General features: G+C 50.7%; 1 protein-coding gene across 1 annotated transcript in view; it reads right to left on the bottom strand.

Moving 5' to 3' along the window:
- Nucleotides 1–10,292, bottom strand: part of MEOX1 (mesenchyme homeobox 1) — a 17,521-nt gene extending 7,229 nt beyond the window's left edge. Inside the window, exon 1 of the mRNA XM_012659053.1 lies at nucleotides 9,442–10,292. Within this exon, the coding sequence (XP_012514507.1) occupies nucleotides 9,442–9,910 (469 nt within the window). The 5' untranslated portion in view covers nucleotides 9,911–10,292. The remainder of the gene's footprint in view (nucleotides 1–9,441) is intronic.
- Nucleotides 10,293–14,811: the final 4,519 nt, after the last annotated feature.

A 14,811-nucleotide genomic window follows, 5' to 3' on the forward strand; every position in this document is an offset into this window, starting at 1 on the left:
AGTGTGTAAGGTACACATTAACCCGTCGAACAGATGGGGAAATTAAGACCCAGAGACTAAATGGCTTGCCCAAGGCTCCTGGGACCAGTCCAGGCCTATAGCCACATGTCACACTGCCCTGGGGGGTTGATGAGCATGGAGACTGTGCCCACTCCAGGGGCAGGAGCTGGGTACAGATGTGTCTCCCTGGGATTCCCCAGGGAGGGGAGAGGAAGGGAATATTTGGAGCACGATGTCACTAGGTGAGACCTTGGCAAATCCTCTGAACATGGTGTCTGTGGCTTCCTGGGCTGTCACGATGTAGATACTTTGATGTCCTCATAAGTTCTGCCATTTTCAACTTCAGAAGGAGGGATTAAAGCTCACTAAAATAGACCAGACCTGGATGGAGGTGGCTCAAGACCAGGTGGGTGTTCACATCTGGGACCTCCCTGGCTTGCTGCGGTCGGCCTGACTTTCTCACTGGGCCCTGCCCCACCCCAATGTCCAGTCCCTCTCCCTCTCCTGTAGGTGCCTAAAGGGACATGGGCAGGCTCCCAGCCAGTCTCATTGAGGAGCCCAGTGGTGGGGCCAGAGAATTCAGCAGATGTTTTCTGGGAAAAAAGCAGATTCTTCTGGAATGGGAATGCCTGGTGCTAGAGTAATCTTTGCTGAGCGTCCCAGGCAGGATGGGGCAGTGAGGGTGGGCAATGGTGACAGGGAAAGGAGGCAGCAGCAGACTTTAAGAGGGGCCAGGGGGAGGTGTGGGCAGTGCTGGGCTTTGTATTTATAAGTTCCAGATGTCACCCTCAGCTGTCACCAAAGGAAGTGTGGGCTTCAAGACCCAGGCCCACAACTCACACTGTTCCTCTATGTCACTGTGCAAACTAAACAAGGAAAAATAAGAAATAGGAAAGCACGCTACTGGGGCTGTCCATTTATTTTGTTCTCACCCTTGCCTTCACCTCTTTTCTTCCTTCTTCTGTCAAACAGCCCTCTTCTTTAGCGATTCCTTCCTAAAAGTGTCTCCACTTTTAAAATCTCTACTTGTTGGTGTGAGTTAGGAACTCAGGGATCTGCTTGTAGCCAGAAATGGTGCCGTGTCCCCAACAGAAAAGCACTTGTGGCCGCCGGGACCCTGGGCTAGGAAAGCTCCGAGGTCAGGCACTTGTCTGAGGTGCCGCCTTCACCAGAGGGATTTTCAACTGGAGCATTTGTGCCAAGGCTTGAACCTCGTCCCTGTCCCATACTCCCAGTTTTGGGCTAAATTATGTGCTCCCTCCCCAATTCATATGTGGAAGCCCTAACCCCAGGATGTCAGGATGTGTTTGGAGATGGGACCTTTAAAAGTGATTAAGTTAAACTGAGGCTGTTAGGGTGGGCCCCAATCCAATCTGCCCCGTGTCCTTGTGAGAAGAGATTGGGACACACCGAGATACCAGGGAAAGGCTTGGTGCAGAGCGAAGACCACGTGAGGGCAAAACAAAAGGCAGCCGTCTGCAAACCAAGGGGAGAGACCTTAGCAGAAACCAAATCTGCCAACACCTTGGTCATAGATTTCTAACCCCCAGAACCGTGAGAAAATAAATTTCTGTAGTTTGAGCCACCCAGCCTGTGGTATTGTGTCGTGGCAGCCAAGACACCTCCCAACTCCGCATCACTGGTGCTCACCACTGAGGACTGGGAAGTAGTGAGGCTGCAAATACAGATTATTATTAGCAGAGAGGACTGACTGCACAATGAATGCAACGCACTTGCGTGATCCCGAAACCACCCTCATTCCATCTGTGGAAAAATTGTCTTCCATGAAACCAGTCCCTGGTGCCAAAAAGGTTGGGTGCCACTGCCGTAGGGGACTTCTGTGCTTAGAACAAAGTGCACTTTAGAGTGGAGAACACAGCCACACACCCATGTGACAGCTGCCACTCTGGCTGTCCAGCCATGGCAGTGCCCCTAACTGCCTGGCCACAGTGGGTCCACTTGCCTCCCAGCCCAACTACCACTTAGGAGCTGACCTCAGCACCGGGTGGAGGATTCCTGCAGAGTCAGCCCAGCCTGCATGTGAGTGTTTATGTGTCTTTCTGACCCCAGCACTCACTCTGACCCTGGGCTTGTTTTATGACTGAAGTCTGGCTCTCTGAAAATCTTTCTCGTAAGTGAGACTGTACAAGTCCTAACGCATTTCACAGAAGCATATGACACGGGGTGGAAACCCACATGCCAGGCAGTGGAGCTGCTCTCAGAGAGAAGGTAAGGAAATGAATGAATAAATACCAGGCTGCAGTTGAGGCCATTGACCAGACATTGAATGGGCTTCTACATGTAAATGTTTTACTAGGTGCCAGGGAGACTGCACAGATGGATCAGGTATCATTCTGGCCCTTCCCACACTTCAATTTTGGGTGGAAAGGCAGCCCTATGTATCTATAGCGCTGGATGCAAGGCCAACTGTGCTTTGATGCTACTAAACAAGGTATAAACAAGGCACACTCCACGTGTGTGGGGAGGGAGGGCAAGAAAGGATTCTCAGATACTCAACAAACTAGGAGTAGAAGGAAATTATCTCAGGATAATAAAGGTCATGGGAAAAGCCTACAACTAACATATTCAATGGTGAAAAATAGAAAGCTTTCCCTCTAAAATCAGGAAGAAGGCACGGATGCCCACTCTTGCCGCATTTATTCAACATAGTACTAGAAGTCCTAGAGAGAGCAATTAGGCAAGAAAAAGAAATAAAAGGCATCCAAATATGAAAGGAAGAAGTAAAATTATCTCTATTAGCGGATGACATGATCTCGTATGTACAAAACCCTAAAGATTCCACACACACACAAACTTGTTAGAGCTAATAAATGAATTCAGCAAAGTTGCAGTATACAAAACAACACACAAAAATCAGTTACATTTCTATACAGGAACAATGAATAATCCAAAAGAGAAATTAAGAAAAAAAATCCCATTTACAATAGCATCAAAAGGAATAAAATACTTAAGAATAAAGTTAACCAAGGAGGCAAAAGGCCTGTACACTGGACACTATAAAACTTTGCTGAAAGAAATTAAAGATGACACAACTAAATGGAAAGACATTCGTGTTCATGGATTGGAAGACTTAATTAATATTATTAGAGTGACCATACGATGACCCACAGTAGTCTACAGATTCAGTGCAATCCCCATCAAAATCTCAACAACTTTTTGGGCAGAAATAGAAAAAAATCCTAAAATTCATATGGAATGTCAAAGGACCTCAAATAGCCAAAACAATCTTGAGAAAGAAAAACAGAACGGGGCGGGGGGGCTTCATCATTTTATAATTTTAAAACATATTATAAAGCTGCAATAATCAAAACATTATGGTACTGGAATAACGGTAGACACAGACCAATGGAACAGAATAGAGAGGCCAGAAAAAAACCCTCAGTATATGGTCAAATGATCTTTGACAAAGTAGCCAAGTCTGCACAATGAGAAAGGTCAGTCTCTTCAACAAATGGCGCTGAGAACACTGGACAGCCACATGCAAAAGAATGAAGTTATACCTTATACCATGTATAAAAATTAACTCAAAATGAATTAAAACCTAAATGTAAGACCTAAAATTATAAAACTCCTAGAAGAAAGCATAGGGGAAATCTTCACGACATTGGATTTGGCAATGATTGCTTGGATGTGACTTTGGAAGCACAGGCAACAAAAGCAAAATTAGATAAGTGGGACTACATCAAACTTAAAAACTTCTACAATGCATAGGCAATAATTGACAGAGTAGAAAAGCAACCTATGGGATGGGTGAAAATATTCACAAACCTTATATCTGATGTGGGGTTCATATACAGAATATATGCAGAACTATAACTTGACAACAAGAAAACCCAAAGAATCCAATTAAAAAGGGGGAAAGGACTTGAATAGACATTTCTCCAAAGAAAATATACAAGTGGAAAGCATATGAAAAGATACTCAATATTACTAATCATTAGGGAAATGCAAGCTAGAACCACAATGAAATATCACATTTTTGATGGTCACCATCAAAAAACCGGAAAATAGGCTGGGCGCGGTGTCTCACGCCTGTAATCCTAGCCCTCTGGGAGGCCGAGGCGGGCGGATTGTTTGAGCTCAGGAGTTCAAAACCAGCCTGAGCAAGAGCGAGACCCCGTCTCTACTAAAATTAGAAAGAAATTAATTGGACAACTAAAACTATATAGAAAAAATTAGCCGGGCATGGTGGCGCATGCCTGTAGTCCCAGCTACTCGGGAGGCTGAGGCAGGAGGATCGCTTGAGCCCAGGAGTTTGAGGTTGCTGTGAGCTAGGCTGACGCCACGGCACTCACTCTAGCCCGGGCAACACAGTGAGACTCTGTCTCAAAAAAAAAAAAAAAACAAAAAAAAACCGGAAAATAACAAATGTTGGCAAAGATTTGGAGAAATTGGAACTCTTGTGCAATGCTGGTGGGAATGTAAAATGGTGCAGTTGCTATGCAAAACAGCATGAAGTTTCCTCAAAAAATTAAAACTAGACTCACCATATGATCTAGCAATTTCACTTCTGGATATGTATCCAAAAGAATTAAAAATACAATCTCAAAGAGATATTTGCAAACCCATGTTCATTGCAGCACTGTTCATAATTGCCAAGAGGTGTAAGCAACCTAAATGTTTATTAACAGATGGATAAATAAAATGTGCTCTTTCTATACACACACACACAATGAAATACTGTTCAGCCTTAAAAAAGAAGGGAATCCTGTCATATGCTACAACATGGGTGAAACTTGAGGATATTTTGCTACGTGAAATAAGCTGGTCACAAAAAGGCAAATACTGTATGATTTCACTTATATGAGGTATCTAAAATAGCCAACTCGAAACAGAAAATAGAATGGTGGTTGACAGGCACTGGGTGGGGATAGGGAAAAGGGGAGTTGTTCAATGCACATGGAGTTTCAGTTCTGCAAGATGAAAAACTGGAGATCTATTGCACAGCAATGTATATATAGTTGACTCTACTGTATCACTTAAAAATGGTTATGCTAGTCAATTTTATGTTATGTGTTTTTGACATAAAACCAAAAAAAAAAAAAGAGAGAGATTTTGAATATAAGATGTCCCATGGTAAGAAATCTCAGGAGAGTTCCTTTATGAAGCTGCAAGCTGAAGTTAGAAAATCGGCATAGGTTCTAACAGATACTATACTTTGAAAATTCTTAACTGTAGTTTTCACTGGTAGATGCAATGCACAAGTGTAGTCATAAATCTTTTAAAAAAGAAAGAAAATGTTCTTGGAAGGGGTGGATTTTGAGCTGGGTGTTAAAATAAGTAGGACTTTAACAGGTAGAAGGTGGGGGAAGGGACGGGTGCTGAGGGCTAGGACACAGGCCAGACTAAGGAAGGGCGAGGAAGAAAGCGCAGGATGTGTGTGGCAGGGGGAGTGGAGGGTGAGAGAGGGGCTCGTTTGCAGAGAGTTTTAAACCTTAGGCGAATTTGAGAGTTTATGGTTGGGCGGGGGCAGGTGGAGATCAGATCTTGCAGGGGAGAAAGTCGGCTGGATGAACCCTTGGGAATACACGTGTTGGAGTTGAAGGAGGATGGAACAAATCGAGTCTGACTAAAGACTGAGTCTCAGCAGAGCGAGGACATCGGCGAGGGCAGAGCAGTGTGAGTCCCAGCCCTGCGGCTTCCCATGCAGGCGGGCGACTCACCTGCAGCCACTGATCACACAAAACCTTCCCTTGAACTCCATCAGGAAATCACCGCGAAATCCCTCATTCTCATAAATTAAAGACAACCAGGGTAGCAACGACAGCTTGGAGTAAAACAACAGTGGCCTCGCAGCTGTCCCTGCCAGCAGGGGTCTTTAACCCCCACTGGTCTGGGGCTGGGGGTGGTTCTCTAAGATAACATTGTGCACAGGTCTCCAGGGTCGGAGAGGGCCAGGGACCCCACTTTCTTGATCATTATTTGAGCAAATCAGCTCCAGCCTTCACTGGGAGGAAGGGTGAGCAGTTGGGGACGTTCCTCTAGTAACAGACTTTCAGGTCCTGGAGCCTCCTCTGCCACCCAGCGTGTGGCGCTATTTCCAGGCACAACTCACCCCACACCCGCTCCAGCAGATCTTTGAGCTCCAAGCTCCTAATCGATGACAACTGGATTTTAGGACCAAAATAATTGCAAGAAGTTTCCGAGTCTTATACCCCAGACTCAGGAGTTTCTGAGATAGCATATTTGAAATATTCAATCCACTGTCCCCATAAATATAGGAATATTTGTCAGACCCTATGTTCTGAAGGCTGGTTCAGGAAATAGGGGCCTAATACCGTTCACAACTGCTGTGTATTGAACTCTTACTATGCGCCAGGCACAGTGTTAATCTCGTGGGTCACTGCATTTAACCTCCACAGGGACTCCATATAGAGGGTGCTATTGCTATATCCCCATTTTACAGCTGGGGAAACAGAGACTGCAAGAAGTTAAGAACGTCCCCAAAGTCATGCAGTCAAAAAGTTGCAGTGCTGATTCCACAATCTGTCTGTCCAACTGTGAAGTACCACGATACATTTCTGATCAATGCTGCTTAACCTTGCAGAGATGGCTTAGCTGGGACTGGGGCGAGTTACCCAAACCTTCAGTAATCAAGATAAATACTATTTGAATGCAATGTTTTAAAAAATCAAAATTAATGCAAAAAATTGATGATGAACAAAATATCAAAAAAAATTTTTTTTGAGACAGAGTCTTGCTCTGTCACCCAGGCTAGAGTGTCACGGTGTCAGTCTAGCTTAGAGCAACCTCGAACTCCTGGGTTCAAGTGATCCTCCTGCCTCAGCCTCCCGAGTAGCTGGGACTACAGGTGCCCATCACCACACCCAGTTATTGTTTTTTTCTATTTTTAGTAGAGACGGGGTCTCACTCTTGCTCAGGCTGGTCCTGAACCACCCCCCACCCCACCCCCCACCCTCGACCTCAAGTGATCCTCCCGCAGCCTCCCAGAGTGCTAGGATTACAGGCATGAGCCACCACGTCTGGCCAAAATATCAAAATTTTAGATAGAGGATCCAACCAGCGACTCAGGATTGGCGGGGTAGGGTAGGGGGCTCTTCGTGGGTTTGTCTTTTCTGAGCTGAATTCCAGATTCCTGGAGTAGGTGCCGAGCCTTGCTCCTCACTTTCTCCTTTCTTTAGGCTCTTATGCAGCTGATCTTTCCCACCTTCTTCCCCTTCAGCTAGATTCCAAGCAGAGACTGAAGCATCTGGGCAATAACGATTTCTAGAGAGTGGGTCTGGAACCACAGGTGAATGAATGAAAGGCAGCTTGCTGTGCCCTGCCTCGTGGGCTGCTCCCGAGGGGACCCCGTGGGAGAGCCCAGGGCCCCTCCTGGATGAGCGCCTCCCCCCACCAGAGACTGACCCCATGAAGGGTGCGGGGCATTCAGCAGAGGGTGTCCCTGTGCTCTTGGGGTGGTCAGCTGCTTGGCGTGTGTGCTGGACTCCACACTGCAGTGCCATGGCCACTCGCCCAAAGGAAACACATTTAGGTTTTGCTGCACCTTGGAATGATGAAAGATTTTGCCTGAGCCCAGCAGGCTCTTGGCTCTGCTCATCCCTCCCGGATGCCCTTGGCTCTCGGATCCCTGGAAAGCGGCTGGATGCAGCCATGGGAGATGTGGGCAGAGACGGAGGAGCCACAGTGACGGACGCCACGGAGAGGAAAGCTCTTGAACACGGCCCAGAGCCAGGTCGCTGAGAATTCCTCCGCTTTCTCTTTCTTGGCAAATCTCCAGCCAGGGGTAGGAATAGTTAATTTTCCTGCTGAGGATTTAACCACTGGGATTTAAAGGACCCCTCTATTAGCAGCCGGGAGGGCAGCTGTGGTTATTATCAAGCACCCTGAGCTCCTGAAGGGGCTTCTTCAAGCATGGAGACCAAACACCACTTCAACATGAGGATTGTGTTGGAAATCTACCGAAAGCTGTGGGGTTTGGGGTCTGAAGTCCCGGGTTTGAGCTCACATCTAGGGTGACCAACTCTCTTGGTTGCCCAGGACTGAGGGCTCTCCTGGGACACGGGATTTTCAATGCTAAACCCAGAAAAGTCCCAGGCAAGGCAAATTAAGATGAGTTGCCCACTCTATTTTGACCCTGTTTTTGCAGTGCTCACCTCGAATTTTCAGCCTCTCCTTTTCCACACGGATAGAATTGAGATAGTGATAAAACCTGCTGTCCCCACCTCCCAAACCTGTAGGGCTCGAAAGAGCTAATGTCTGTCCCCCACAGCACCTTGAACCTCCCCACCAGAGCACGTCCCAAGGCCGACAGGCCCCTGCAGCCTCTTCCTCTCAGTTTGAGCTCTTTTGGGGTGAGACCCGCTTATACATCTCAGCGTTCCTGGGGCTCGGCAAAGAGCAGATACCTGGGAAATCTGTCCTAAGTGGAGAGGGCTTTGTAAAGCAAAGTACAGTGTTCCCATTTGTTGGTTGGTACCCCCTTTCCTGGCCGGCCCTGGTCAGCCCCATGGGAAGGGCCTCTATGGGTTCAGCCGGACAGGACAGTAGGGCAGTGGGGTGGGAGGCTTGGGCACTGCCTTGTTCTGGGCAAGGTGGGGACAAGGAACCAGACAAAAGGTGAACGGGCAGTGAGAGAAACCAGGGAGGGCCCCATGGGGACGTGAGGAAACAGCAGGTCCCCACGAGGGGGAGGAGAGGGCTCTGCCCAGTGTCAGACCTCAACCACCTGCCTCCCGGACGCTCCCTAAGGCTAGCCATCCCTCAGGAGGGCTCCTGGCAGGGCTGCCTTCCCTGGGGGCCAGCCAGACCTTAGCATGCCAAGCTGTCCCCTTGGCTAGGGCATGGCCCAGCTCCGCAGAGTGATACCTGGTGGACAGTCTGCCCCAAATCCCAGCCCTCCATCTTCCCCTCACCCCTTGTCTTTCCCATTCCAGCCCTAGGCCTGTTTCTCTGCCTCTAGGATCCTGGAGATGTAGGGTCCTGGCTCTGGGTGGCACTCAGGGTCCCAGGCTCAGTCCTAACCTTCTGGGCCTGGTCTCAGGTGACGCCCCTGGCGAGTGAGCCCTGTGGCTCTGGGATGTGCGGAGCTGGCTGGAGCACGGAGGGGAGGAGTATGACCCAGAGGCAGCCTGGGTTCAGCAAAGCCCTTCTCTACCACCCAGAGGTTCCACCCCACGTGTCCTGCAAATTTTTGCTGATCCTGTTTCATTGTCTTGCTGGCACATCCCTCCTGGGGCCCAGGAGTACTGGGGACACAGCTGTAGCTTGCATCACCAGAGAATCCTAGAACTCTGAGTAGAAGAAACCCCAATAGGAACTGGTCTAGTCTCTTGCATTTAGGTAGGTTAGACAATATTGTTTGAAATTTATGATCAGGTCTCCTAAGCTCAGAGAGGGTGAGCAACCTCCCCAAGGTCACACAGTAAAGGAATGGTCAGCTGCTCTTCAGCCACTTACCTGAACTCTCCTTTTTCCGTCTGGATGATTTCTTCTCTGTCTCATTGGCAGTGCTCCCAAGCACCCCGTAGTCCTCGCCTGGGCCTCCTGTGGTGTCCACCAGGCCTGGGCTGCTGGTCCCCATCTCTCTGGAGCCCCCAGGTGGGCCTGAGTTGGGCCTGCGCCGGGCCTCTGAGACAGGGAAGTGCCAGTCAGGGGGCTGCGGGAAGGCGGGGTGCTGCTCGGTGAAGATGCGCTCCTCCCGGGGCAGGCTGTGTGGGGTGGCCGCCAGGCAGGAGGCCGAGAAGTCAGGGTACGCTGCCGCTGCTGTCGCTGGGAAGTCTGGTTTCTGGTGGAAGGAGAACGGGGTTGGCGGGTAGTGGGGTAGCCCTGCGGCCCCATTGCCTTCGGAGTGGGGGTTTCGAAGGCAGCCCCAGACGGGGGCTGGGGGCTGGGGGCTCCTCATACAGCTGCTGGCCGCGGGATCCATCTGCTGTCCACTGCACGCCTCCGTCCTTTCAAAGATTTCACTCTTTTCACTTTTTATATTCAGATTTTTAAAAACGAAAAAAAAAATGTGACTAGGAGGGAAAAACCGTCAACAGAAAGTTCACCCCAGAAACCAAAACAAAAACCAAAACTAAAGTCTCTCCTTAAAGCGTGCACGCATGTGGCCAGCTACCCCTGTGCGCGGGCACACACCTGTGTCAGGCTTCACTCCTCGCCTCTTGGCCCTCCAACACACCGGCCTGCCTACTGGGGTCCCTTGTATGTGTATTTGTCGCCGATGACACTAAACATTTTCACTGTCCCAGCCCAGACGCACCAGCTGGTGAGGAGCTCCACTCGGACCCTGGAGCAAATCCCTGCAGAGGGCTGGACCGGGGCTGCTGAGACACACTTTTAAATCCTGCGGTGGGGAGAGAGTGACAAATTTCTGAAGTGAAATGTGAGAGAGGAGAGGGAGGGGTTAACCCGAACACACAAGATCCCCTCCAACCAAAACCCTAGCAGGCAACTATTAATCATCAGAAACCTTATATGCACATCTAATGGGATTTGCAGATGGAGACTTTTAAAGAAACATTGTCTGTATTTTTTTTTTTTTATTTTAAGGAGAGAGCAGTGCGCGGGTGCGCGCATGCACACACACACACACACACACACACACACACACACACACGCATGCATGCACACACCGCCTTTCATGTGCCTCCTGTAACACTATGAAGTTATTTTTTATTGCACTGTTAACAAAATTCCCCAAGTCCTGGATTTCGAAAAAGCCTTAAGTCAGATCCAGGATCCATCAAATGCCAAATTCCAGGGAGTGAAGCGGGGAGTAAGTGCAAGAGACAAGCTTGGTGATTGCATTTGATTTAAGGGCCCTTCTGCTGCTGCCTGCAGAAGAGGAAGGTGGATTAAAAGAAATCTTTTTTGCAAGTCTCAGCGGCCCACTATGGTCTGTCATATAAAGAAAGGCACACTCTAGAAAAAAAGAATTTCTCCCGGCCCAAAGTGACATTCCCACTTTCTCAGTAACTTAAAAAAGCAATCGGATTCTTCCTTCTGCTCTTTAACCTCCAACTTACATGCCAATTAGCCACACTCTTCTCTGGAGAGGTTTCCAGTCGTCTTTTCTCCACAGCAACGGCAAGGCTCTTAAATAAGGTCCTTGAAGTTTCTTCAGGTCTCACCCCACCTGCTCCCTGCCCCGATAACCTCTACCCACCTGCTTCCCTTTCTCGACCCCCAGAGGCTGAGGCGTCCGTGGAATCCGGGGCGTGGAGGGAGGAATGGGGGCTCCTCATTCCCCAAAGGGGCCTCTTTGGCAAACAGGTCCACCCGTCTTTCTGGTGGGTGCACATCACACGACGGCCAGCCCAAGTGGCCGTCTCAGCTGGTCAGTCGGTCCACTTCATGGCCGTGCCCTGCTGCTCTCTCTGGAGGGGTAATGCAATTTCTCGGGGTAATGTAATGTGATGTCACACACGGGGGCCAGAACTGCTCTCCCACCAGTGTTTCCACGGCCCAGAGCAGCAGGATCAGGGCAGAAGCAGGCGTGGGCCTTAACAGCGATGTCCCTGCTGGCTGATTCCAAAGACACCAGGTTCCCTGAGGAGGGGCCGGTGGGTCTTAGCCCTGCTGCCTGGATGCAGGGCCCTGGGGGAAGGGAGATGCTCCAAGCTGGCAGACTTAGGAAGGGAGCAAGGGAGCCCCAGGGGTCTGAAATAGAAGATACGACCTTCCTTTAACCCGGAAACTCTAGTCACATATACGTCCCAGTGGGGAGCAGGAAAATCTGTACAAGATGGAGGTGTGCACACACTCTTCATGAAAAGACGCACCCTCTTCTGGAGCATGTGGCCAGGGTGTCGTACACCAGTAGAGAAGATGGGTCATAGCCACAAACGAGACTCACCTCTCTGCTTTGTCCTGGGCTTAGCTGTTGCACGTGCAATTCGTCTCTGAGCCTCGCTCCTCTCTTGTGCATGCAGTGAGAATTACACGCACGTTTTGCAGGTGAGGAGACCGAGACTCAGACAGATGAGCAGGCGGCTCAGCACCAGGCGGCCAAGAAATGGCAGAACCAGGAGTTGCCCTTGAGCGTCCTGCTGTTCCTTACATCTGGAGCAGACAAGAGGTAGAGGAAGGGACGTGGGCGTTTGGGGTCAGACAAGCCTGAGTTCAAATCCCAGGTCTGCCACTTCCCAGCTCTGTGACCGGGACTAGTCACCTCGCCTCTCTGAGCCTATGTTGCTTCACCCGGGAAGATGGTCATGGCTCACATCCGCCCACTGGTCTTTGTACCTTGCACACATTACCCCAGGGGGGCCCCACAAAAGCCTGCTGGGGCAAGTACTAGTCTCATTGGCTCCATTTTTCAGAAGACTCTGAGGCACAGAGAGACTGTGTAACCTGCCCAAGGACACAGAGCAGGGGAGTGGAGGACCTAGGAGTCAAAGCCAGGTAGCCTGGCCCGGCTGCATCAGAATGGCCGCGCCACAAACGTGCATTTTGAGTGAAATCCTGTATGTGAAGGGCAGAGCAGGTGACAGATAAATGTGACTCCTTCCCGGCGCTTCTGTGTCTCCTAACTGCGATGATTCCAAAGGGGGGGAACTGGGGATGGGGAACACTGAGGAAATTCTACAGAAACAGCCTTATGGGTCCTGGGGGATGCTCTGTGCTGTGGGGGCCCTGGAAGGAACCCACGGAAGCGGGGGCAGGGGGAAGAGCCGGCCTGTCAGCTTCCCCAGCAAAACCTTCCCCAGGGCCTGGCCTGTAACCCGATTCCCGCTCCGCCTCTGCATCTGGCCCAGGGACCCCATCCCAGGAAGACCCTTTGCCCCTGGAAGGGGTGGGCCCTGGGTCATGGTGGGGTGGGCGGGGAGGTCAGGAAGGGCACAGGGAGGGGGCGTGGTGGGGTGCTCTGCCCTGGGAACACAGGGCCCTGGCACCCTGGTGCCCCCAGCAGCTGCTGGCGTCTGTCAGCCACCCCGCAGGGCACGGCCGGGGGGCCTGTGGGCCTCTACATCTTCCTGACAGGCCCCTCTTCTGAGGCCAGGAAAAAACAACAAGAGTCCCTCCCCTCACGAACCCATTTGTTAGATGAAGGCCGGACACCGGCACCTTTAACCCCCTCAAAGTCAGCGCTTCCCTGTCAAGGGCCGGCCTGGGGCAGAGGTGCAGGGAAGGGCTGAGCGCAGAGAAAAGCCCGGTGGCCTCCCAGCCCAGGGGAGCTGCATTCTCAGGAAGGGAGGGGACCTGGGTTCTGGTTGTTGTTGGGGGTGGCAGGGGAGGAAGAGGAAGGCGTGAGTCAGGAGGAGGTCCCAGGGGCCCCGAGGAGGGCTTTCGGCTCAGCCACACCTGAGCCATCCCGAGGAACTTTTGGAATTTCCTGCGTTGTGCACAGGGAGCAGGCGTGTCCTTGGCAGGGCCGACCTGCTTCTGGAGAGCCAGGGTGTCAGGGTGGCGCCCTGAACTTGGAGGCGGAAGATGGGGTTCAAGGTGTGGCCTCGCCTTTCATCGGCTGTGTGGTCTCAGGCAGGTCACATCCCTTCTCTGAGCCTCAGTTTTCTCACTGGCAAAATGGAGTTGACGGTACCGTGCTGCCCTGGCTATTGTGGGGATGAACGAACTGACGTCTGAGGAAAGAGCTGGCTGACGGTAAAGGGTGAACATTATGCCTCCTTTTTCCGTAGCCACACTGAATCATGGGGTGGGTCACCTCTCGGTGGAGGGCTAAGGTGGCCTGTCCTGGTGCCCAAATGCCTTCTCCTGTGGTGACATAACGCAGGGTCGAGATCACAGCCTTGGGAGTCAGGAGGGTGTGGGTTCAAACTCCAGCTCTGTGGTTAACAAGCTGAAAGGCTTTGAGTAACTCGCATTATCACTTGAGCCTCAGTTTCCACATCAGTAAAATGGGGCTAAACATCTTCCCGTCGCCTTCCTCTCATTGGGTTGCTGAGAGGAGCGAGTGAGGGGATCTGTGAATGCTCTTGGCACACAGTGGTAACACCTGGGTGATGAGGATGGTGTTACCTGAGATTTTTGCCTTAAGGACAATTCCAGAAGGTCCCTGTGAAATATTTATACACCACCTAAGAGGGGACAAGATGATGCCATCAGCCTCTACTCACACAGTAGAATGTGTGAACCAGACAAGAGGCCTGGTCTCTAGCAAGACCTTGAGGGATGGGATGGGACAGGAGACAGGCACATTCTTCTTTTTTGTGTGTGTGAGCTAGAGTCTTGCTCTGTCTCCCAGGCTAGAGTGCTGTGGTGTCAGCCTGACTCACAGCAACCTCAAACTCCTGGGCTCAAGCAATCCTCCTGCCTCGGCCTCCCAGAGTGCTGGGACTACAGGCGTGAGTCACCGCGCCCGGCCAACAGGCAAATTCGGAATACGGTGGAAAGGGGTGCGGACTAGGATGTTTACTACCGGGTCTGGGACTTACTTGGAATGTACCTACGTGTGCTTTGCTTCTCCCCTGCCCCCCAGTCTACAGTACAGGGCTTCTGTGAGGCTCCAATAATACGACCCACAGGACAGAGCTGAGTCAACTACAGAACACAGTCCTTGCAACTGTCAACAGATAATCTTGCAAAGCCTGCAAGGGGGGGCAATGCCACCCCAGGGACCCAATAGCAGGATCTTCTTCTAAATCCCAGAAAACACTAAGCTGACAGAGACAGTTTTGTCTTGTGTGTATATGTATTTTAAACCTTTGGTGCTGACTCCGTCACTTCTCTGCTCAAGATTGTAGGCGGATAACTGAAAAACATACCCAGAATGGCCTGCGCCCAAACTTGGCTCTTGGAGGTCAGTTTCTGCAAGTGTGAAGTGGAGGCTCACGGTATAGACCAGGTGCAGACACTCGGTAGGTG

The sequence above is a fragment of the Propithecus coquereli genome, unplaced genomic scaffold (assembly GCF_000956105.1).
Source record: "Propithecus coquereli isolate 6110/MARCELLA unplaced genomic scaffold, Pcoq_1.0 Scaffold598, whole genome shotgun sequence".
Taxonomy (NCBI): domain Eukaryota; kingdom Metazoa; phylum Chordata; class Mammalia; order Primates; family Indriidae; genus Propithecus; species Propithecus coquereli.